This window comes from Microcebus murinus, chromosome 1 (genome assembly GCF_040939455.1).
Source record: "Microcebus murinus isolate Inina chromosome 1, M.murinus_Inina_mat1.0, whole genome shotgun sequence".
In the NCBI taxonomy this organism is placed as follows: domain Eukaryota; kingdom Metazoa; phylum Chordata; class Mammalia; order Primates; family Cheirogaleidae; genus Microcebus; species Microcebus murinus.
Genome location: NC_134104.1, coordinates 125,232,606 through 125,257,967, shown reverse-complemented (window position 1 = coordinate 125,257,967; position 25,362 = coordinate 125,232,606). Strand labels below are relative to the sequence as shown.

At 46.9% G+C, this 25,362-nt stretch overlaps 1 protein-coding gene across 1 annotated transcript in view; it reads left to right on the top strand.

Annotated features, from left to right (window-relative positions):
• The first annotated feature begins 934 nt into the window (after positions 1-934).
• The window catches only part of SH3BP5 (SH3 domain binding protein 5), a 75,114-nt gene continuing 50,686 nt past the window's right edge, over positions 935-25,362 (top strand). Inside the window, exons 1-2 of the mRNA XM_012766928.3 lie at positions 935-1,334; positions 3,062-3,124. Of these exons, the coding sequence (XP_012622382.1) occupies positions 1,194-1,334; positions 3,062-3,124 (204 nt within the window). The 5' untranslated portion in view covers positions 935-1,193. The remainder of the gene's footprint in view (positions 1,335-3,061; positions 3,125-25,362) is intronic.

Genomic DNA, 25,362 nt, shown 5'->3' with positions numbered 1-25,362 from the left:
AGGACAGTACCTTGCCTAAGGAGCAACCCCTTAGCTTTTGATGATAGGTTCTCAGAAAGAAGCTCCTTTCTCAAGCCAAGTTTATCTTCCAAACTCACAGAGCCCATGGGCAACAGGTCTCTGCACGGAACGTGTACACGTTCTGCATTTCTGCAGTAAAAGAGACATTAGCAGTGCTCAGTAGCAATGTCCCCATCTGCTTTGCTAAAGTCGTCTGACATCACAGTGGCCCTGACATCTCATAACAGCGCAGACATGCCCCTTTGGTTTGGCCTTTTGCGATGTGCTTGCTAGGCAAACTCTGGCTTCCTACTTGCTGGTGAGCAGGAAACTACTCACTCGTTCATAAATCCTTGGCCAGAGTGTCCTCATCAATAGGGTTACACTTGCCACCTCTTTGAAAAGGCAGTGACAACCCACTTGAAGTCCCACTCAATGGATTCTCCACGCTTCCTGGCTATCCAGGTAGGAGCATCCCACCCCTCTGTGCTGGGTATGGAGCTCTGCCTGGCCGGGCCACAGCCTTTGGACAAGGAATCCATGCACGGCGCTCTCCTCTTTGTACTATACAAGCATGCACGTTAGTTTCCTTTCCGGGGACATTTCCAAGCAGATGCAACTCCTAAGGTTTACCCAAGGGGAGACGTGTGCTCTGGGTACAGAGGTTTCAGCGGGTCTTGGAACTGGTCCAGGGCCACTGAGTACATACAGGCTTCTAAAGGTGACCAGCGTGGAAATACCCCAAACTTTCCTTCCGTACACTCAGTTTGCCGCAGCTGAGGTGGGAGGAAGAGAGAAAGCTACCCGCAAAGCAGGCGGCCCGCGTCGGGCAGCTGTGATCCACTTTGGGCTGCCAAGTTACAAAGGGGTGGGGACTCTCCTATTTCACCACCCTAGAGATTTTCAGGGAGCTGGGGGTTTGTGACGGAGGCCTGGGCAACCGGGGCTGGCCGAGGCATGGGCGGCCCGGGCGGGCCGAGGGCGGAGCGGGCGCCGCTGCGCTGACGGCCGCGGCAGAAAGGGGGCGGCCGCGCCCATTTCCTCCGCTCGGCCGGAGGGATCCGCACCGGCGCGCGCCGCCTCCCGCCGTCTGCCGCGGCGGCTCCCCGAGCGTGCCGGGCGGCTCCGGCTGCGACCCCGCGGGGCCCACTGCGCGCCGAGCGTCCAGGCTGCGGAGGGTTCCGGCTGTCCGCATGGACGCCGCGCCGAAGCGGAGCCGCTCCGAGGAGCCGGCCGAGCTCCTGCCGTCTGCCCGGGACTTGGAGGAGGAGGAGGAGGAAGAGGGCATGGAGCAGGGGCTGGAGGAAGAAGAAGAGGTGGACCCCCGGATCCAGGTAGGGCGCGCGGGGAGCGTCCTGTATCCCGGCTCCGCGAGGGCCGACGCGGAGGTCGGCGTCTACACTCACACCTCGCAGCCCCGGGTGCCTGGGGTCCGGAGGCTGGCGGCGAGGAGAGCGGGGCTGAATACCCGGTTTCACCGCCCCTCCGCCCCCGTGGGGAGGCTGCAGTGCCCGCGTGGATGCGGCCTGCCTGTGATGCGGCGGTGCCCGCGCAGACCCCTGGCAGGATGGGGGTCGCCGTAGCGCGCCCAGCGGTGCGGGCGGATGTGCAACAAAGGGAGAAAGGGGGCGGGGGCGCCATGCTGGCCTGGGGGTCCCCCCGGCCGGCCGAACTCGCGGCGCCGCGGGCATCGCACAGCCTCCTGCTCGCCCTCCTCCGGTGCCCGTGGGCGCCGGGCACCGTGGGCGGGCGAGCCCGGCAGGGTGGGCGTTGTCCCCGCAGCGTGGGCTGGCACCGGTGCCCTGGGCTCGGAGCCCTCACCTGGCCCGAGTGCCAGCCTGAGCCGTCTTCCTCCTTCGATTCATTGTTAGCAAACCGAGGGGTTTATTGTCACCTGGCTCAATTCCGCTTGACCTGAATTGGCTTAAATCCCGGTTTTCCTTGTTGTGAGGTCGGGTATGAATAGAAATGAGGGAAAACTGATGTACAAAGCTGACGTTTGGAGGCGGCGAGGGGATTGGCCTGGCTTTCTGTGCCTCCATTTCCAAGAGAGATGATTAAAAAACAATTTCCAAACCGAGGTCTAGGAGTGACAGCTTCACCTCTTCACCCCTAAGCAGAAAGCACAGCAAATCCTTTTCCAAGACCCATTTTTCTACCCTTTCCATAAATCATTTTTTAAAAAATTGCTTTTAAGCATGCTCTGTAATTTCTGGAGCCCTAATTGGTTTTTCAGTGCGCAGATCAATTAAAAGCTCACTTAACTCAATGGTTGGGGTTTAAATGAATTGTTTTGGCAAATTAGCAAGATAAAGATCAGGTGGAAAAAATCTTTGTATCAGGAATTCTGTTAATTAAAACCATCCGGTTGGACTACTACTGAATCTTGTGTTCTTGGTATGGAGTTCTGTTAGCAAGATCCTTTGTTTGCAGAGTAAATATGAGTTAACTTCATGTTTTTACAAAATAAGCAGTTTGTAAATGTCTATCTAAAGGGTCAGGATTAAAACTAGGTTAAAAAACTCAGCGAGGTAGGTTGAATAATTGGTGGTTTGCAAAGAAAAAATGTTTTTCATCCCTTTATAAAGAAAAATATTCAACCACCGATGAGTTAATACCAGAATTGTGCCCTTGCTGTAGTGATTTCACTGGGTTTCCGCTTTTGGCTTGCCCTTGCTTATTTTCTTTGTTTTCTCTGCAAAGTTCTTGTTTGAGGCAGGTGGTACTATTTTTATTGGGCCATTAAAACATTTTTAACAGGTGATTTTACCTAAAGGCACATACTTTTTGGAATAAATATTTGCCCTTCTAAGAAAAGACAAATTCCAAATGTCCCTTAAGACATTGTTGAAAGGGACTTTGTCAAGAAAAAGGTTTCAGAAGGACTGACCTTCATTTGCTCTTACAGCCAAGCCTCAACTGATTTCCTTGGGACTCAATCAGGACTCTTCCCTTTTCCTACAAATTGGGCTTGAGGTAATTTTTCAGGTTATGGACCGAGGTATGCTGGAAACAAAAGACAGATCCCTTACATCTTTTTTCTCCCTCTTTTCTTCACTAGGGAGAACTGGAGAAGTTAAATCAATCCACGGATGATATCAACAGACGGGAGACTGAACTTGAGGTACTGAGAGTGGAGTCTCTGTTCTTGGTGACGCCGTGTCAGTCATACTGTCACTGAGCTGGTTAATTTTGTTTTAATAGCCTGAGGGTTATTGCTGGAGTCCCCTCCTTGGGAGTTGAGCAACAGCACGCTGTCTGACAGAATAAAATACACCACTGAGCCCAACCTGTGGGCGGAACGCATGTGGATCCGATTTCACATGTTGTTTTTCATTATGGAAGCTCCATGGGGCCCAAACCGAGGGCTGTGCGGAGCATTTCACAATCGATGCTCAAGCCCCAGATCTTAATGTGTCTGTGAAAAAGCTGAAAGGACTGAGGGGAAAATTAGCTGAACTCTTTCATGGAGAGTAGTGAATGAGCTCATAAAATCTCTTACATATTTTAGGGCAGTTCCTATCTTTTGTACTTGGAACTGTTGTGTTTCCTCAGATTTATACCATTTTTTTTTTTTTTTTACTTTCCTGTTCTAATAACTCACCCTCTCTTCCGCTTCCCTTTCCTTGCTCATTTCCTCATTGTCTGCTGGTGTGTAGAATATAATTATCTTAATGGTAACAAAAAGATGTTTAGACTGGGAAGGGCTTTCCTGCTGGGAAAAATTTGGGGAGACTAGGACTTGATTTGAATTTCATGAGCATTTTCCAAACTAAGTGTAAACAAGTTAGCATTCTTTACAGTTACCAATTAGTCCCTACAGCTTTTCAGGGGTGGTTGGTTTTACCACCCGCCAGCAAATTTAAACAACCCTTGTATATTTCTTGGAGCCTCTGAGTGACTGTCAGCCGAAGGAACTGCAGGGAGCTCTTGGGAAAATCTTGTTTCTTTAGCAGAAGTAACAAAATAGTAAAAGTCAATAGGAAGGAGGAGACATCTGGTCCCTAAGAGTACTAATGTGGGAGATAGGAATATAAGCTACCAGCATTCACTTGAAGTCTTGATTTCTGACTGCAAGTCTGGATGTAGCAATGTGGATTAAAAAGCTTTTTGCGCTGAGCTGTGTGAATGCTAAGCCCCCTGTTCCAGCTTTAGGTGTCCATGAACACTGGCTGCCCTTCTAAGTAAAGTAGAATCTGTGTTTACTTCATTTTCTTTCACTTATGATAAATTGAGTCTCTTTGTGATGTGGGGCAATTGGAACCTCTGAGAATCTGATTTCTAATGCATTACACAGCAAAACTTCTACCATCCCTATAGGGCTTTAGGATTTACAAAGTATTTTTTACACGCTTTATCTCATTCCATCCTGTCACAACAGCCTGGAGCTGTGCTGGCCCATATGGTAGCCATGTGCAACATGTGGTTATTTGAATTTAAAATTAAATGAGATTAAAAATTCAATTCCTCAGTCACAACAGCCATGTTTCAAGAGCTCAGTAGCCACTGTATTGGACAGAGCAGAGAACACTTCCAGTATGTTTCGGGCCTGGAGAGGGAGTGAAGGTGGGGACCACCTGCTCTCCAGGTGAGGACTCAGGCTCAGCAACTCATGGTTCCATGGCACGGTAGAGCCTGGGCTCCCATCCTAGACCCTGGTATTTTCCATATCCCCTCCAGCTTGTATAGCTGCCATCCCAAATATGAGTAGACAAGTAGACAGACAAGTTAGAATTTGTTTTTTCCTTTGGGGGGCAAAAAAGGATTGAGTCCAGGTGCAGTGGCTCACCTATGTAATCCCAGCACTTTGGGAAGCTGAGGTAGGAGGATCACTTGAGGCAAGGAGTTTGAGACCAGCCTGGGCAACACAGTGAGATCCCATCTCTACAAAAAATTTAAAAATTGGCTGAGTGTGGTGGTGTGTGCCCATAGTCCCAGCTACTTGGGAGGCTGAGGTAGGAGGAAAGCTTGAGCCTGGGAATTTGAGGTTATGGTGAGCCGTGATCGCACCATTGCACTCCAGCCTGGGCAACAGAGTAAGACCCCCATCCCTTTAAAAAAAATTTTTTTTTAAAAATTCTATTTGTTTACCTACTATGTGGGGCCACTGTTCCATCGGATAATGAGCAAGACAGCCCCATGTCTTAGTCCTCATGACACTTACCTTCTGTGGGTGAAATTGGCTCATCTTATTAAACTCTTTTTAGCCCTGATTTCTGAATCCCATTTCTGAATGCACTTAGATATTTGTGTGTCACAGGAAGCCACCCAACAGGTGTTTCCTGCCTTGGTCTGGAGAGCATTTGGAACTGTGTGCCAGGTGACCTGGAGGGCGTGAAGGGGGTGGCCAGGGCTGGGCTGTTGGCTGGCCTTTTCATGATATTATTATAACCAAGACTGACTCAGAGAAATATAATATGAGCTACATAAGTAGTTTAAAAACTCCCTAGTAGGCGCATTGAAAACTAAGAAGAAATAACCGAAATTCATTTTAATACATTTGGTTTAACCCAGAATATTCAAGAGAGTATAAATTTCAGCATGCACTCAATATTTTAAAAAATAATTAATGAGGTGTTTTACATATATTTTCGTGCTAAGTCTTCAAGATCTTGTGCATGTTTTATACTTAGGGCGCATTTCAGTTGGAACTGGGCGTGTTCTGAGTGCTCAGTAGCCACATGGTAGACACTGAGCTGCACAGGTTTAGCACGAGTTTCCTGCCAAACTCACAGAGGAACCCTGTGGGATTTCACCCTTGGTGCGGGTTCTCTGGACACCTGTCATACTGCCAGGGTCTGGAGGAGAGGGGACCACGTGTGTGCCTGTCTGTGGGCTGCATGGCTTTGGTCAAGGGGTCTGTGGGCACCAGCTTTGCGTCAGGCACCCTATTGGCCCGCGCTGCATTTACATAGATGAACAAGACAAAGTCCTTGGCCTTGAGTGTACGTTTTAGTTGGGGTGAGGAGTGGAGAGGTGGATAATAATTACCGATTATAATAACAACAGTAAGAGAGTGGTGTCACAGACACTGGGAGGGGTGTTGCTTGGGGACACCTGAGCAGGAACCTGCAGAAGACAGTGTCCCTGTGTAAAGAGGAACAGGTGGAGCGAGCAGGCTGAGGGGGAGTGCAGAAGGATGTGGTCAGTCGTCCTCATTCGCCATAGTTGTATTCTGTGAAGCCATGAACTCTGAATTAGCCAATACCGAACCATTGTTGCTAGGGGAAAGACAGGGTTAGGTTCCTGCAAGCCTCTGGTCGCAACCCTTTTATCAACTCATCAATGCATGACCTTGTTTTACATGTGTTTCTATTTAAAGACACCTTGTTTAGTATATTATTGATTTATTAACATGGAATTCATGGCCACCTACCTGAGACATATTTTCTCTGTAAGCCACATAACAGCCTGTTTGCACTCGGGAACACTAAATAGCACTTCAGCACTACTCTTATGGATCCTTTTTAATAGCAAAATCACCAAAACCCCCACAAAAGTGTGAAAAATGTGGTGCTAAGTAGGCAATGAATGAAAAGGATGCTTGTTTATAGTGTCAGCACGGAAACCAGGAGGTGTGTGTGTGGGGTACTTTGACCTCAGCTGGGAACGAGCGTCCCACGGCTCTGTGTGTGTCTGTGAATGGACCTGGGAACACCCTGAGTGTTGATTTTGGGGGTTACATGTAAATTTTAGTGGGGGCACATCCACGAGTGTGGAACTGACAAATAATGAGGACTGACTTTCAGGGCCCCCAGGGGAGAGTGTTTTGCTTGCCCTCATTTTCTTTCCCTTTGCGTTTTCATTGTGATCTGGGGTGTTCAGTGCCTCTGCTCATTGTGTCGGACTCTGATTGCGCCAAATCGGTGACCAGGCTTGTGGCAGCTGCTAATTTGCTCGCAGAGCATGGCGCAGTCGTCTGTGGGCAGTGGGCCGAGGCGCTGCTCCTAGGGTTCACCGTTAGCGTCCCAGTCTTTGTCTTGGCTGTTTCGATCTGAGGTCACAAAAGGCCACTGTGCCAGCCTTCTGATGTGTTGTCATTTGGACAGCTGTCTCTTCCTGCAACCCGGGTTTGCCTCTGACCGTATTTGAACAGCCCTGGGCCCCCTTCGCACGCCGATTTGTGTGAGAGAGCACCAGCCTTTTCACGCTGTTGGAGGAACCTTTTAACCAGAGGGGCCTTGGATGCAAACGTGTTGTTTCAAATTAAGTAAATAAATGTATTTTCCCACAGACACATTGATCATTCAGCTTTAATTATTAATTCCCTAAGTATTTACTGAGTACCTATTATGTGCTGTGGACAGTTTTAGGTGATAGGGACAGAGCAAGGAAAGGAATGGACAGAAGTCCCTGCCCTTTTGATGCTTCCATTGTAGAGGGGGAAGAAGTGCAATGAACAGATACGGTGCATGGTAGGTTGCCTGGTGACCTGTGCTAAGGAGAAAAACAAAGCTGGAGCTGGAAAGGAAGACTAGCTTGTGGGTGTTTGGGGGCAAGGGGAAGCAGGGGGAAGCAGTGTTAAATATCCTGGTTAGGGAAGCTGTGTCTGGGCCAATTGGGGGAAGAACATTCCAGCCAGAAGGGACTGCGGGTGCTAAGGTGGGAGTGGGTCTGTCCTGGCTGAGCACCAGCAAGGGGTAGCACAGTGCTGGGAGTGGGTGAGTAATGGGTAGAGAAGGAGACACTTCAAAGATCAATGGATCTTTCAGGTGTGAGACAACCCTGCCAGGTGAGGTAATAAAAGTCAATATGCTGATGTCATTAAAAATGCATGCTGCATAGAACTAACTTTATTCACATGTTAAACAGATGTTGCACAGAGAATTTCTAAATCTAATCAGAATCAAGATTTGCAATCTTCCGTGCCTCCCTCTCTGTTTAACTGTGATATGTTATGTTTTCATCATTTCCCTTGCTTGCTTTGAAGGTCAGCTATTCTAGAGCAGTGGGCCAAGAGGAGGAGGAGGAAGGACACAGTGACGCCTGGTTACGCCACCGTATAGCTCCTCTGGCTCCCAGTCATCAAAAGCTGACTTTCAGCCTGCCCTTTCCAAGGGAGGCAAAAGCAGTTATTGTGTTTGTGTTTCCCCTTACTGCTCAGGTGGGGACGGGGCATCAAAAATCATTTGATTCTGGGTGTCATGTTCTCCAAACTTGTGTAAGACCTAAGCCCAGAATCTGCCTTTTCCAGAAACCAGCAAACATCTTCTCTTTAAAAACGAAACAACACAAAAGCAATAAAACAACTCTATTTTGAGCTTAGAAACCTGGAGGTGGGAGGGGGAAGGAAGGGTGAATTGGAAGCAGCCTGGCCTCTCTCTAATGAATTATTAGTGCAAATTAGAAGAAGAGAAAACTTCTTAGTAAAGGACAGTGTTGTTGTGTCCTAGCACTTTCTCTTTCAAGACCTGTGTGGGTGGGGCGCATAGGGGTTAGGGGCTACAAGACTTAGTTGTGCTTTTGAAGGATAGGTGGGCCAGGGAAAGTGAGGAATAACTGTTTCTTGAAGCTGGCACCAAATTCCAGGCCTGGTGGCAGGCTGCCTAGTCTTGGCTGGGATTGCCACTGACGACCTTGTACACAGGTGAGATCTGCTTGAAGTATTGATAATCTGTAGGCCTTCATGCAGCAAATAGTAGCACCTGCAGCGTGCTAAGTCCTGTGTGGGGCACTAGGGACCAGCAGACACAATTCCCTGCCCTTGTGGGGCATGCTGTCCCCTGGATCCAAGCATGTGGTTATAATGGAGTGAGAGATGCTGGGAGAGTCACGCAGGGCCCCTGGGGAGGCCAGCCAAAGCTTTGTTGGAATGGGACACATCAGAATTGAAACCTGGACACCCCAAATCATCTGAAGGTAACATCCAGAGCAGCCTAAAGTTGGAGGCGGAAGAGAGCTGGCATCAGACATCCACTGCAGCTCGATGAACGTCATGGGGGTAGGCAGAGCATTGTCAGTAGGACCTTTGGCGGTTGGCTAGCTGTTAAGATAAACACACTTGAGGCCTTTTCTGAGGACCTTCAGGGTGGTTCGAGCCAGTGCTGCAGGGCAGCCACTGCCCCCACAGGTCTGACCTGGAATTTGGCCATCAGAATGGGGTGCTTAGGACTTTGTGCTTCACCACTCCCCCACATTGTGCACCCACCTTTGGGGAAGTCGGTGAGTGACTTAGCTATGGGACAGCGAGCAGAGCTGGGCCTCCGGAGGCCTGGCTTTGAATCCCAGCTCACCAATTAATAGCAGAGGGGACCTTCAGCAGGCTGTTTAATCTCTGTGCCTCAATTTCTTCACGAAATGGAGTTGTGTCTCAGTTTTTGCTGTGAAATAAGCAGAATCCAAAGCCCTAGGGAAGAGACCGGTGGAGAGAAGACAGCGGTCTTGGTGTCTGGTGATGGGGGTTTAAATCGGAGGTCTGATGGCTTTTTTTAGGGGTACTTGGCACTTTGGAACCCTGTCTCATCTGTGAATCTGGGGGGAGCATGATTCTTGCCCACATCCCTGGGTACCTGGGGGAGAGGAGGGGCTGCTGTGAATGGAGTGCTTTGAGAGCCGCGCAGCCTGAGTAGATGAGAGCCCGGCCCCCCCCCCCCCCCCCCCCCCCGTGTGCCTGGCTGGCACCGGGGACATAAGGCTCCAGCGAGATGTACACTGGGGCCAGGCGGTCACGGCGTCTGGGATGGCTCCTCCCCAGGTCCTGCTATGACCTTTTTTTTTTTTTTTTTGTCAGAGGAACCGGCACTGGGCAAGGGGCCAGAGAAGCTTGTACGGGCCAGGATTACAGCAGGATGGACTTTTCAGTCACTGCATCAGCAAGGCATTGCACTGGCCTGTTGGCAGGGATGTGGAAATTGGCTTGCTTCTTTGGGTGAGCCCTGCTTTGTTAGGGTGTGTCTTCTCCTGGGATTTGCCTGGCACCAAATAAGTGCCCAGTAGATGTTTGAGTAGATGAATAACAACAGATTTCCCTATAATAGCTGCGTGAACCTTGGACGAACCACTTAATGTCCCTGGGCCCAGTTTCCTCATCCTGACAATGGTGCATAGTAGGCCATCAGTAACTGTTATTGCTGCTGTTACTGAAGTAGGGCAGGGTGAGGGCTTTATGGTGGCGGGTACTCGCAGGAAGGTTTTGTGTGCATCCTGGAATGCCTTCCCTGCCAGTCTGCCCTTTAGTCACAATGACAGATAATAATAATGAGTGGTTGCTATGTGCCAGGCCCTGTCCTAAGCACTTTGTATATGTAAACTCATTGAATCCTCAGAACAACTATTATCACCTCCATTTTGCAGATAATGAAGTGTACGAATATCTTACTCTAGAACAGAGAGAGCCCTAGAAATTGCATTTGTCCCCAGGCTGTTCTTAGGCAGGGCTGACCTTGGTGACAGTTGTGACACAGGTAAAACAGCCTTGTGCTCCCTTTTCCTCCACAAAACCTGTTTGCTTATGAAGGTGTTGGCTTGTGAATGCCTAAGATTCTGTCCTGCTTGGGGATGTTAGCATTTTTTATTTATTTATTTATTATTATTATTTTTGAGACAGAGTCTCACTGTGTTGCCTAGGTTAGAGTGCCGTGGCATCAGCCTAGCTCACAGCAACCTCAAACTCCTGGGCTCAAGCGATCCTTCTGCCTCAGCCTGCCGAGTACCTGGGACTACAGGCATGCGCCACTATGCCCGGCTAATTTTTTCTATATATTTTTGGTTTTCCAGTTAATTTCTTTCTATTTATAGTAGAGACGGGGTCTGGCTCTTGCCTAAGCTGGTTTTGAACTCCTGAGCTTAAAGGATCCCCCCTGCCTCGGCCTCTCAGCATGCTAGGATTACAGGTGTGAGCCATCACACCTGGCCGGAAATGTTAGCATTTTAAGAGTGACCTGCCACATTAAAAAAAAGATGGGCTGGGGAGCGGTGGCTCACGCCTGTAATCCTAGCACTTTGGGAGGCTGAGGCGGGAGGATCGCTCAAGGTCAGGAGTTCGAAACCAGCCTGAACAAGAGTGAGACCCTCGTCTCTACTAAAAATAGAAACAAATTAATTGGCCAACTAAAAAAAAAAAAAAATATATATATATAAAATGAGCCGGCCGTGGTGATGCCACGGCACTCTATCCCAGGCAAAGAGTTAGATTCTATCTCAAAAAAAAAAGATGATGTGTGGATATGGACAACTGGCCGTGATCTATATAGTGGAAAAAATTAGTTAACAAAACTATATGTAAAGCTATATATACAGTAAAAGAATATGTACATATGAGAGAAAAAGATCTAGAATAGAGTTATTCTTAGTGTGGTCTGAAGAATGTGAACTGCTTGTTAACCAATTAAGGTGAAGTAAATACAGAAATTAAGAGGAAGACTTTAGAATTTTTTTTTTCTTTTTTAGTAATTTGACATTGCCACGACATCCAAGGGACATTTCATTTTCCTAGTTTATTATCCTAAAGAAGTATTGATTCACAGTGGGTTGGTGGGGGTAGGGAGATCAACATGTAGTCCGAAAAACATGGCTCTAGAGAAATGCACACTCAGATGTTACCAGTGGTTGTACTACTAGTAGCTGAGAATGCTGGTGATTTTAATTCTTCCTTTCTTGGTCGTTTTTTTCTGAATTATTTGCAATGACCATATTTTATAATTTTTATAGGCAGGGGATGGGGGTGGGGAATGAAGCCAATTATAAAAAGATGTCTTTATGTGCCAAAAAAATGAATTTGTCTGGAAGGAATTTTAGGAACTATGAAGGCTGGTGGGAAAAACTTTGGATTGGGAGTTCCTGCCTTAATTGTAGATAAACCCTGATGTTAGTGGGTTTGCCTGGTGAATTACTATATTGTTAAGCATAAGTTGTGGTAATTCATGGAAGAATGAAAAGTATTTTAAAGGCATTTTTAGGATTGTCTAAGCCAAGAAACCCTCATTTATATGCTTATTTATAAAATACAGAAGTATCACCAAGATAGAATAGTGGAAAATATTCCAAATATCAAGAATATTTAGATATTTTCATTACTGTATGTATTTGACTGTTAGCGTCATTCCAAATGGATAAAGACTTGTGGGCACATGTAAGTTCTCTTGCACAACCTCACTTACTGTATCCCTGTTAACAAAACGATATTGGTATGGGCTATTGGCCAGGACATACAAATAGCTATTTAACATTGAAATTGATTCTATTGCCTTAAAAAAAACTGGATATGTCTTTCTTTGAAGCTATAAGGACCAGTGAGATAATACACAGACTTCGCTGGCTCTTCAGCTGGAACCTAGCATAGGATCACGGGCACTTGCTCTTGTAGTGCAAGCCGACTTTTCTATAATCATGTGACTGTATCCCGGGGTTTATCCAAGGTGCCTACCCTCTGACTCTAAGCTGTCCTCAGGTGTCCTCACCTTAAAAGAAGACAGGCTATGAGAGCTGATGGATTTGTTGCTATCCTCATGGTTGATAAGAATCTTCACATCCCCAGGTTGACAGAGCTTCGGTCCCGGTGGACTATAGCCTTTTAATATTGAGCTGTTCTTTTTCCTTCTCGGCATTTATTGTAGGGACTTTTAATGTAGTGGTGTGTGTGTGTTGGTTGGATGAATTAAACATCTCTTGAACCTCATCCCTTGGCAGGAAGCCCAGTCATCTTTGCCCAGCCCTCTATGAGAGTTACTTAATCTGCCTTTTGCCACATAGATGTTTTCAACAGTAAAGACATAATATTGCTTTTTTGCAGTGCATAATAATTTGCAAAGCAGCTCTTGGTGTGGCGAATCCGCCCCTTTCATTTCCTTAAAGGAAGATGAAAAAAATTTTGTTCTATTCTTGCCTGTTTCTTTTTCCCCCCTTTGCTGTGTTTTGCTGGATTATCTAAGAGATATTAATGTTTTCTCTGACAGAAAGAAACTGTTATTGAGGAGACAATGGGAGGAATATCCGCTGTTTATCATAACCACAGCCAAGCCCTCCTAATATAAACTCTTTTATTGTTTGGCATTAAACCTTCACCCAAAGCATGATGAATGGGTTTGGTTGTCTTTGTCCAGCAAACCCTTTTGTTTCAAGCATGCAAAAGGATTCAGCTTTGTTTTGATAGATTTGAAGCCCACGGATTTAGTGTTCTCTTACTTGGATTTTGGCTTTCTTGGAAGAAGAGATGAAATGGTGGTAGTGGTTTTTTTGTTTGTTTGTTTTGTTTTTTTTTTTTTTTACAAATTCACAACTGGAAGGTATGTTTGTTTTGTTTTTGAGACACAGTCTCGCTCTGTCACCCTGGCTAGAGTGCAGTGGCATTATCATAGCTCATTGCAACCCCAAACTCCTCAGCTCAACCCCAAACTCCTCCTGCCTCAGCTTCTTGGGTAGCTGGGACTACAGGCTTGTGCCACCACACCCAGCTAATTTTTCTGTCTTTTATAGAGATGGGGTCTTGCTCAGGCTGTTCTCAAACTCCTCTCCTGGCCTCAAGCAATCCAACTGCCTTGGCCTCCCGAAGTGCTAGTATTACAGGCAATAACCACAGTGCCCAGCCTTTTCTTTATTGTTCTTGGTTACTGTTTCTACCTAACAAATTACCCTATACCTTAATAGCTTAAAATAACTTTTTATTTTGGCCATGATTCGTGGGTCAGGAATTGGAGAGGACTTGGCTTAGCTGGGCAGTCTTTGCTTGAGGGGTTTTATGCAGTCAGAGGTCAGCTGGGGCTGTGGTCATTTGAAGACTCAACTTGACGTCCAAGATGGCCCACTCAGGTGCCTGACAGTGGTCACTGACTGGGACCTCGGGTGGGGTTGTCAGAGCACCTGCATTTGACCTTTCCCGTGTGGTGGTCTCAGGTACTGACTTCCTTATGGAATCTGGCTTCCCCCAGAGTGATCGTCCCAAGATGACCAGGTAGAAGCTTTGTGGCTTTTTCTGATTGAGCCTTGGAACCTCCAATGCAGCACTTTTGTCATATTTTATTGGTCTAGGCAGTCACGAGCCCACCCAAAGTCAAATTACTATTGACGGGATCATTGCCAGAGAATTCCGGGCCATGTTTGAAAACTCAGCCAGGCACAATGGCTCATGCCATAGTAGTCTCAGCTACTCAGGAAGCTGAGGCAGGAGGATGGCTTGAGCCCAGGGGTTTGAGGTTGCCGTGAGCTATGATGACATCACTGCAATGTAGCCTGGGTGACAGAGAGCAGTGTCTCAAAAACCAAACAAAAAACCCCTGCCATACTTTTTTCTTTTTGAGACGGAGTCTCACTCCGTTGCCCTGGCTAGAGTGCAGTGGTATCAGCCTAGCTCACAACAACCTCAAACTCCTGGGCTTAGGTGATCTTCCTGCCTCAGCCTCCTGGGTAGCTGGGACTACAGGCATGCGCCACCATGCCTGCCTAATTTTTTTTCTATGTATTTTTAATTGTCCAATTAATTTCTTTCTATTTTTAGTAGAGACAGGGTCTCGCTCTTGCTCAGGCTGGTCTCAGAACTCCTGACCTTGAGCAATCCTCCCTGCCTTGGCCTCCCAGAGTGCTAGGCTTACTGGCATGAGCCACCTCACCCGGCCCATACTTTTGGTAACATAAAGGCAGTGACTTGTTTTGAGGCCTGTTGAAAACCTTTTTTCCTCCCTTTCTTTACTGAGGGAGACTTCATAAACAACCAGATTTCAGTGTCTTGTCGAGGTGCTTTAATGGTTAACTAGCCAGCCAAGCAAGGACTCTGGTTAGTATTCCCAATGACCCCAAATGCAGCAACAGTAAAGGCACAAGGGAGCAGTTTTTAGCAGTGCTATGGGTCTTGTCATAAGGACTTCTTTCCCACTTTGCTCTTTTCTTAAAAATTTTGTCTGAGAAAAAATTACCCCATGTCTTTTTAATGCCTGTTAGGAAAAAAACAGTGGAGCTTAGAGCCAGAGGTACAATAGTTAGGCAGATGCTTTATGAATTCAGGGGGGAGGGTGCTAAAGCCCCTTGGGCAACTCTAGTTAGTCGTGCTGCTTTCTTTCCCTGCCTCTCCTTTTTCTGGGTCTCCTCTGGGGAAACACATGTAGAATCCTGCTCTTGCATTCATTTGGTAGAAATTGGATCTACCCTTTCAGTTGGAACTTGTTAAAGAAAAGCATACTTTTTTTTTTTTCTTAAGGGACAGAGTCTTGCTCTGTCACCCAGGTTAGAGTGCAGTGGCATGATCATAGCTCACTGCAGCCTCAAACTCCTGGGCTTAAGTGATGCACCTGCCCTCAGCCTCTCGAGGAGCTAGGACTACAGGCGCAGGTACTATGTCCAGCTGCTTTTAAAATTTTTTTGTGGGGACAGGGTCTCCTTCGGTTTGCCCAGCCTGTTGCCCAGGCTGTTCTCAAACTCCTGGCTCAAGCGATCCTCCCGCCTCTGCCTACCAAAGTGCTGGAATTACAGGCATGAGCTACCTGCACCCGGCCTAGAAAACCACACTTTAATGTTATGAAACTTGGGGTCAAAAAGCATAGGAAAACTCTTTTTGGAACTAATCGAAAGTTAACTGCACAGCACGTGATTGTGGAAAGTGTGGGCTGTGGAGCTCAGGAGAGCAGGCTTTGAATTCTTCTGTACTCTCTTGGAGGGGTTGTAGTTTTTGTTTTTTAGCCTTTCTGGGTTTTAATTTCCTTCTCTCTAAACTGTGAAAGGGCAATATCTATCTTGCCAGGGCTGTTAAGGACTAAATAAAGTGATGTTTATAAAGTACCTGGCATGGGACCTGACATATAATGTCCAACAAATATTGGTCCTTTCCTCCCCACGCCTTGTCATTTATTGAACAACAGTACCTGCATAGAAACACGATTTATTTTGGCTGGGCGCCGTGGCTCACGCCTGTAATCCTAGCACTCTGGGAGGCCGAGGCGGGAGGATTGCTCAAGGTCAGGAGTTTGAAACCAGCCTGAGCAACAGTAAGACCCCTATCTCTCCTAGAAAGAGAAATAAATTAATTGGACAATGAAAAATATATAGAAAAAATTAGCCGGGCTTGGTGGCACATGCCTGTAATCCCAGCTACTCAGGAGGCTGAGGCAGGAGGATTGCTTGAGCCCAGGAGTTTGAGGTTGCTGTGAGCTAGGCTGATGCCATAGCACTCTAGCCCAGGCAACAGAGTGAGACTCTGTCTAAAAAAAAAAAAACACACAATTTAGTCAAAGCTTATATGCTAAGTGGTTTATATAGTTTATCCAGATCATTCTCACTACAGCCCTTGGAGGACGGTGATGAGAAAGGGAGGCACGGAACAATAAGGCCACTTCTCCCACGTCATGTGGTCAGTGGGTGGTGGAGCCAGGATTTCAATCCAAGAATCTGAGTTTGGAGCCCGTGTACTTAAACAGTTTTGGGGTATGTTTTTTGGGGTATGAAGGATGTATGTTCTAAGATCCCCACTGAGGCTGATGAGATGAAAGAAAACTAGTCTAGGACTTAGGGGACCAGGGTTTCAATCTTTGCCCTGATACTAATCAGGTATACATCTTTGGCAGAGGAACTTTATCTCCTGAGAGTTCAGTCACCTCATCTGTAAAATGGGAGCATCTGAGCTAAATGATGGGCAAAATCTTTTCCAGCCCTGATAATTGTATAACTCTGGGATTTCAATTTTAACGTAGTCACATCCTGAATAAATTATGATTCACCCTCAGTCTTGATGACAGGAGAAATACAAAAGCTCTGTAGTCACTCTATGTTGTAATAGACTTAAAATTTTGTGTCGAAACAATGAAATAATACTTGCCCATAGTTTTTTTTTTAAGCCCCTGATAAGTTATAATGAAAAACGAAAGTCCTTTGCCTTACTCCTCTGTACCCTTAGTTCAGCTCTGAGAAGCCACTACTTTTGACGTTTTTAGCTGCTTTTTCTGGTTGTTTCTTCTGTGACCCTAAGGTTATAGCAGTGGACTTTGATTTTGGTTCTTTTGCATCCTGTGCCCTTTCTCCCCATTCCGATGAGCTGCAGTCAGGAGGGAGGTTATCCAAAAGCCAGCAGAAGTCAGACAGCCAGCTTGCCTGGAATGTGTGCGTGGATGCGTGTTGCCCACGGAGGCTGCACTGATGCATCTCTAGAGCTTTCCAAGGCTGGACCGTGAACTCATCATATTGCCCTGATTCTAAAACTTGTGCTAATTATAAAAGTAGACCTTGTGTTTAATATTTCATAACGCTTGGATGGTGATGGAAACACCATCCCCGATAAATGTGCACGTCAGTTGTAAAATCTGTCTGAAATCTAATGATTGTGAATTTTTTAAAAAGTGTGTCTTGAAGTTTTGAGGACATTATGTTAACCCTCTTGGTGTAAACTTGGAAATAATTCTCTTGTGGTTGAATTCAGTAAAACGCTGATGGTTTAGCAATTCTGCTGCCTCTCACGCAAAGAATCCTGTGGGTTTAAAAACATGTGTTTGGCCATGAATGAAAAAGCACTGGGTCCCGTCAGTCTTTCTAGCTGTGCGTGCAGGGTGGTGGTTATGTGACTTCCGTTCCTCCTCCAGGGTCTTGTAGGACTGACCCCGTGCTGAAGGTTTAAAGCCTTTTCCTTTGTTCGTGGTGCTTTATACCTTGGGCTGTTTTAAACATTGTTTTGTAATTTGTTCATTTCCATTCTGGTGGCTCTTGCCTGTGTAACGTTGACAAAAAGATGAATTGAAAGCAAGTCTTTTCCAAGTTGTTTGACATTATTATATAAGATAACTGGCTCATATTATTAAAAAAAAAGAATTGAGGCCATGAAAGACAGATTGAAGAGCTGTTCCAGATGAAAGGACATTAGAGAGAGAAGACAACTAAATGCACTGTGCAAATCATGGATTGAATCGTGGACTGGGAAACATTTTTTTCCCCTTTATTGTAAAAGACATTAGTGGGACAGTTGAAGCAATTTGAATAAGGTTGTAGATCAGATTAATGGCATTGTATCAGGTGGATGGAGGCGAGGAATGAAAACATAACCTGTGGGTACAGTGAACACTGTCTTGGTGACGGGCACACAGAAAGCCCTGACTTCAGCATTATACAGGGTAGCCAGGCAACAAAAACATTTGTACCCCCTTAATATTTTGAAATTTAAAAAATTATACAAAATATTATTGTATCAGTGTTAATACTCTGGTTATGTAAGAGGACCTCATGTTCAGGAAATATGCACTGAAATATTTCAGGGTAAAAGGGGCATGATGCCTGTATCTTACCCTCATTTTTTCCAAGTCAAATTATTTTACATTAAAAAGTTAAAGAGGCCGGGCGCTGTGGCTCACGCCTGTAATCCTAGCTCTTGGGAGGCCGAGGCGGGCGGATTGCTCAAGGTCAGGAGTTCAAAACCAGCCTGAGCAAGAGCGAGACCCCGTCTCTACTATAAATAGAAAGAAATTAATTGGCCAACTGATATATATAAAAAATTAGCCGGGCATGGTGGCGCATGCCTGTAGTCCCAGCTACCAGGGAGGCTGAGGCAGCAGGATCGCTCGAGCCCAGGAGTTTGAGGTTGCTGTGAGCTAGGCTGATGCCACGGCACTCACTCTAGCCTGGGCAACAAAGCGAGACTCTGTCTCAAAAAAAAAAAAAAAAAAAAGTTAAAGAGCCTTTTCCCTATTCTGAGACTTGCCAACTGCCTTAACTCGGCCGCCAAATGGCAGCACTTCCCTTTGGTTACGGAATCCCCTTGTGGGCCAGAGAGACAGAGAAAGGCTGCGATGCCCGGGCGATGGGACAGGGTGCTCACCTGTTTGTTTGGAAGCCCTCTGTAGTCAGATCAGAGCTCTAAACCAGGTCCCTCTGTCTAGGAGTGAACAGGTTGCACTTAGGCTTAAAAAGGGTCCAAGACCTTGTTAATGTCAGAGGAGGGAAATTGCAGGAGGAAACCACGATGACCCCATCTTTTCCTCCTTTCCTCTCAATGGAGGGAACCTCTTGGTGATTCAGAACCAGGACAGGCAGTGTGATGCCTCGGGATGGGTTGGGGTTAGGAGGCAGCTTCTGGCCTTGTCACCAAAGCTGTCGAGCTGCATGGGGGCTGCCTGGCGTCTAGAGCCGGGCGATGCCCGAGCTGGGATTAGACCTTTCTGCACTTTGTCTCACGACACACTCAAAGAGCTTAAAAGGAGGATTTTCTGAGAGATTATAGGAGTCTTTCATGGAATTCGACAGGGGGAAGTGTCACTGGGCCTTATGCTTAGGGAGGCCACACATGCCAGGTGGCCCTGACCGTCTGGGTGTGTGCCTGCGGTCCCATCGCAAGTGCCCTACCCCTGTCTGACATGTGTCCTGCTTGGTTGATAAATCATATGACTGTGTTATTGCAGGATTAGAATCAGGAGCCCAGATCACCACTTCTCTGCACCAGGTTCTCTGCTTTTCTCTCTCTCTCCCTCCTTCCCTCCCTCTCTCCCTCTCTCTCTCTCTCTCTCTCTCTCTCTCCCCCTCCCTCTCATCTTCTCTCCCTCCCTCCCTCCCCCTCCCTCCCTCCTTCTTTCTCTCTTTCTCTCTCTCTCCCCCTCTCTCCCTCCCTCCCTCCCTCCCCCTCTGTCTCTCCTCTAGCTTCCTCTGTTCTGATCCCTCACAGAGGGTCTTGTGTTGGCAACATGACAGAAGGTCCCACCTGGTACGTGGGGGACAGTCCTCACAGAAGAAAGTAGTGGGTTTGGTGGACACTCCGAGAGGTCTCTACTACTAAAGTCAGGGCTGGAGGTGGGAAAAGAATAGGAATCAGGGAGGGGAGTTAGGCCCTGGTCCCCAACAGTGATCCTGAGGTTTCCCTAAGATCCTACCTAGTATTTTCTTTCTTCCCTTTCCATTCGTGTTTCTGTCACTTTGGGGCTGTTTTGCCAGGTTCTTCTAGCTGGGTGATGCCCGCTGATGTGGAATTGGGCCTACACAGTGACCAGGAGTGCTATGGCTGGCAGCAGCTGCCTGGTGGTCTTCACCCTCACCCCCGTCTCCACCTCTGCTGCTCCCCAGCTCTTGCACTCTCATGCCTCGGCCTCTCTGGTTTGGCTCCCTTGCCACCTTGCTCTACCCTGGCAGAGTCTTTGAGCTTCTGCTCTGCTGCAGAATTTTTTTCTTTTTCTTTTTTTTCCTGAGGTAAGGTCTTGCTCTGTTGCCCAGGCTAGAGTGCAGTGGTGTGATCATAGCTCACTGCAGCCTTGGACTCCTGGGCTCAGGTGATCCTCCTGCCCCAGCCTCCCCCGTAGTGAGGACTACAGGCCCGCACCACCACACCTGGCCATGCTGCAGAATTCTTAAGGTAGAAGCAGATTGTTCTGGTCCTCTTTTTACAGGGCTGTGAAAACTCCTCCCTGTGGGAGATGGGGTTGAGAGGAACTGGCCAGAGACAAGGAAGGCCCAAGGAGCATGGCAGCATCTCTCAAAGTGGAGAAAGGTCTGGGCCTGTCCGGTAGGGCAGCCACTAGCCACATGCAGCCATTTTAAATTGTAATTGTTAAACTGAATAAAATACAAAACTCAGTTGCACTAGCCACCTTTTGAGTGTTTGTTTGGCTGCAAGGGGCTCTGACTTCTGTATTGGACAGATATAGAACATGCCCATCATTGCAAATTCCGTCAGCCAGTGCTGGAGAGCACTTGCTCCCTTTTCACCCAAGCACTGTTTAAAGTGGTTTCTTTGTGTGTTCTAGTAGCTGCCGCAAGTGCTCTTAGAGAATAGATTGGGTAGATGAATAGAGATCGTGATTTGTAGTAAACTTAAAAATGTTTCAGGTACCTTACCGCTGGTCAGTAAGTCAGGATGTGCCCAGTGGTGCCATTTGTTTTTTTTTGTTTTGTTTTGTTTTGTTTTGAGACAGAGTCTCCTCACTCTGTTGCCTTCAGGCTAGAGTGCTGTGGCGTCAGCCTAGCTCACAAAGAGATCCTCCTGCCTCAGCCTCCCGAGTAGCTGGGACTATAGGCATGCACCAGGCACCATGCCTGGCTAATTTTTTCCTGTATATTTTAGTTGGCCAATTAATTTCTGTTTTTAGTAGAGAGGGGGTCTGGCTCTTGCTCAGGCTGGTTTCGAACTCCTGACCTTGAGCGATCCACCGGCCTCGGCCTCCCAGAGTGCTAGGATTATAGGCGTGAGCCACCTCGCCCGGCCCAGTGATGCCTTTTATCATAGAATTCTGGAATGTTCCTGCTAACAAACTTTCTCATCGTTCTAGGGCAGTGTTTCCCTAACTCCAGTTATCATCCTCCTGCTGCTGTTACCATTTTTTGCCACTGCCTAGTACTGCATATATTATTTATTTCATATTGTCTTTTAAATCAATTCGTGTTTTTACTTCAGTTTGTTTGAAAAGGAAATGTCATGCCTGTAAATGGAAAACCATCAAAGGAAAATACGTTTTTTAAAGCAAGCTTTTTATTAAAGAATGTACACGTGGGAAGGGCCCACCTCATAAGAGCACAGTTTGTGACTTTCACAGTAATGTTATATTGTTTCCAATGGATTTGTTTTCCTTATCAAATTCTAACAGATTCCCTTTTCTGTAGAACTGGGGTCTCCAACCCCGACTGGTACCATAGGGTCTGTGGCCTGTTAAGAATAGGAACCAGGTGCAGAGCTCTGCCTCCCCACCCTCCCAGCTCTCCCTCTCCCCCAGCTGCACCTGTCTCCCCCACGCCTGCCCGTGGGAAAATTGTCTTCCATGAAACTTAGGAACTGGTCCACACAGTAGGTACATAGAGTTCTGCCTCCACACAGCTCCATCTCCCTCCCCCCATGGAAAAATTGTCTTCCATGAAACTGGTCCCTGGTGCCAAAAAGGTTGGGGACCGCTGCTGTAGAAGGCTTCAAGCTTAAAAAGGAGATTATCAAATGCAAAGAGATGCTGAAGACAGTGTAGTGCCACATGGAGACTTTCCCTGACAACATCAGAAGGATTAAAAAGAGATCTGAGGAGGAATAATAACGACTTCACTTTTATTGAAAATACACTGTTGTCTCTGGTTGGGGGAGGGGTCTTTGCAGACAGGTCTGAAGGCAGCTGTAGACCTGAAACATTTTGGCCGCAGGTCCCCTTTAGACCAGGGGTGCTCAAACTTTTTAAACAGAGGGCCAATTCACTGTCCCTCAGACCACTGGAGGCCCGTTGGAGAGAGCGGTGCACATTCCACACATGCGCACTGTGGGCCGGGGACGAGTCGGCTGCTAAGCAGGACAGGCAGTGGCGGCAAAAACATCCGGTGGCCGGATAAATGTCCTCGGTGGGCCGCATGTGGCCCAAGGGCTGCAGTTTGTGGACGCCTGCCTTTAGACTCTTAGTAATCGTTGACTACCCCAGGGAGCTCTGAGTTTGTGGGTAATATCAATATTTGCCATATAGAAGTCAAAACTAAGGCGTTTTAAAGATCTGTATTAATTTATTAAAACTGACAAGTCTATTACATGTTAATATAAAGTGTTACGAAAAAACAATTTTCCAAAAAATGTTTTAAAGAAAAAAGTAATTGGTTTTGCAAGTCTCTTCAATGTGTGGCTTTACAGAATAGCAGGATCCGCTCGCCTGCTTCTGCATTCCGTCTCTTGCAATGTCACATATGATGTCACATGTCACGTATCTCTGGAAAACTCCACTGAACACTCGTGAGAGGATGAAGGTGAAAGAGGCAAATAAGTCTTTTGTGAAAATTATGAAAATGGTTCCTCCCCGAAAATGTCTCAGGGACCACCCGTTCCCTGCCATAGGATCCCGTAGGCCATATTTTGAGAACCACTGGTGAAGTGTCTGGCACATAGGACTAAAACACTAAAGAGGTGTGCTTCTGTTTGACACCTGACATTTACTTGGGATCAGGTCACCGCTGGGCTCCAGTGTTCTTATCTGCAGACTGGGGGTGGTAATTCCTGCAGAGCCTGCCGTACAGGGTTGTTGTGAGCCTCAGATAATAATGCCTGTGGAATCTCTGTCTGCACACTGAAAGCCGTTTATTTATAAATGGCATTAGTAAGGCTCCTTCGAAGTATGATGTCATCTCTAATATGTAGGACAGTTATTTTTAAAGAACCACCATCCCATCTTTTATCTCACTTGGTTCTGGGGACGCCTCTGTGAAGGGGAAAGGGAAAGGCCGTCATTCTCAGCTTGCAAGCAAGGTGACTGGGGTGTGGGTGAGCAGATTGGCCGCGAAACAGGGACTTGTCCCCAGCGTGGTGACACACCGGCATGCTGTTTCTGAGGCACACTGGCTGGTTTGGTTTAGCTGAAGTTCTGATCTGATACAGGGCTGTATTTTTGACACACTGACACATTCAAACAGGGAGACTCTGTCACCCTCAGCAATTCTTTGCTTGAATAAATTACCCTCAGTCAGTCACCTAATGGATGAGACACAGTTCTCAGATCTGAAGATCTGAGGCCTTATTCAAACAGAAGCAACTGCTTTAGAATTCCTTTGAGTGCTGATCTGAAAAATCAGTCGGCAAGCAGCCCTGGATGGCTTGTTTTTCGTGACTGAGTAAAAAGGTCTGCTCGTTCTTCCAGGTGAGTTTGTCCTTCTGAACTGTTCCCCTCCGTGGATCACTTCCTGTACAGAACACCGTCAGCTTTCTCTCTCCTCTCTGGACGTTTCGTGAAGCAAAACCCCCACCCCTATCTTGGAAGACTTATTTGCCTGTCATCGTAAGGAGACAAAGAACCACATCAAATCTTTTCTTGAACCAGGAAATAAGGCAAAAAGCACAAGTTCCACTGTGGCAAGCGGGCTTGTATTTAAAGAAATGCTTTATAAAGGTTAGGTCGAGTTAATTTTCAGACTAGGCTCCTTGTAAACACAGCTTCTTATTTCTTCTAGGCTTCTTGTCATGGGCAGAAGCCCTCCAGCAGTTAACTGTATTTAATTATAGTGCTTTGTCAAGGTCTAGAATGTCGATTGACCTTCCCTTCCTATCTATGTTAATGTGACTGTGGTAAGGTGTATCTTTCCATCTCCTGTGTTGTTTTTTATTTTTCTCAATTTATTTTCTTTTTTAAAATTTCAAAAATATTATGGGTATACAAACATGCCTTTTTATCGCCCAAGCCAGAGCTACAAGTGTGCCCATCCCCTAGACGGTGTGCTCCGCCCCTATTAGTTATGAGTTTACCCATCCCCTCTACTGCCTCCCACCTGCCCAGCACCCGATGAATATTAACTTCCATGTGAGCACCTAAGTGTTGATCAGTTAGTACCAATTTGATGGCGAGTACATGTGGTGCTTGTTTTTCCATTCTTGGGATACTTCACTTTGAAGAATGGGTTTTAGCTCCACCCAGGGTAATATAAGAGGTGCTAGGTCACCACTGTTTTTTATGGTTGAGTAGTACTCCATGGTACACATATACCACATTTTATTAATCCACCCATGTATTGATGGGCACTTGGGTTGTCTCCTGTGGTTTTTTTTTTTTTTTAAGGCTAATTCAATTGCAAGCAACAGCAATCTAATTCCAACTAGTTTGAACAAAACAAGCCGCAGTGGTGGTGGTGGGAGGGGTCTGTCTTAGAGGAGGGGGGAGTACCTGAGTGAGGGTAGTGCTGGATCCAGAGGCTCAGAGTGCCATTGGGACCCCCCCCCACCTTCCTGCTCTAGCAGGCTGTCCCCTCAGTATGATGGTGGCTCTCTGTTCTAGGCTTTCATTCCATCTTTTTAGCCATCTCAGCTGAAAAACGTTACTCTTTCTAACAGTTTCAGAAAAGCCCCAGAATGCAGTCTCATTGGTTATGATGGGTGATGGCCACCCAGCCCGCCAGAACAATCGCTGTTCTAGGAGTGTGCAGGTCTGACTGGCCAGGCCTGGGTCACATCGCTGCTGGGGACCAGAGCTGCTCCGCTAGGGACGGAGAGGTGGGGGCGAGGCCCAGGGAAAGCCAGGCTGTTATCTTGGGCAGGCAGGAAAGGTTTTGGCTTGTGAGCTCCCGAATTGTTACTCAGGCAGCTGTGATCCTCGGTGGCATGGTAAAAACTGGGTGGGCTTTTCTCTGTGGGCAAAGACGGGCTTTGTGTTTAGCTTTTAACACATCTTGGATGAACAGCTTGTTGGCAGTGGGACGTCAGGCAGCTGCACATCATCCCTGGCTACAGAACCGCATTGTTAGAGGGAGACGTTGGTGCCGAATCAAGTCTCTTGGGTTCAATAAATGCCCTTTGGTGGTCACACATTTAATACGCATAGTCACAAAAAGGGCATTAAGCGGGCTGGTTTGCCCTGAGCCTGCCCATCAGAATCACCTGAGGAGTCTTTAAAATTACTCTGCAGCCAGTAACAATTTTGTAAAAACCCAAATCTGGTGAAGTCACACCCCTGCTTATACAAATCCACTGTGGTATTTTTTTACCATGATTAAAAACAAAAGGGTCCAGTAATGTGCATCTATAGTTCTGGCTAC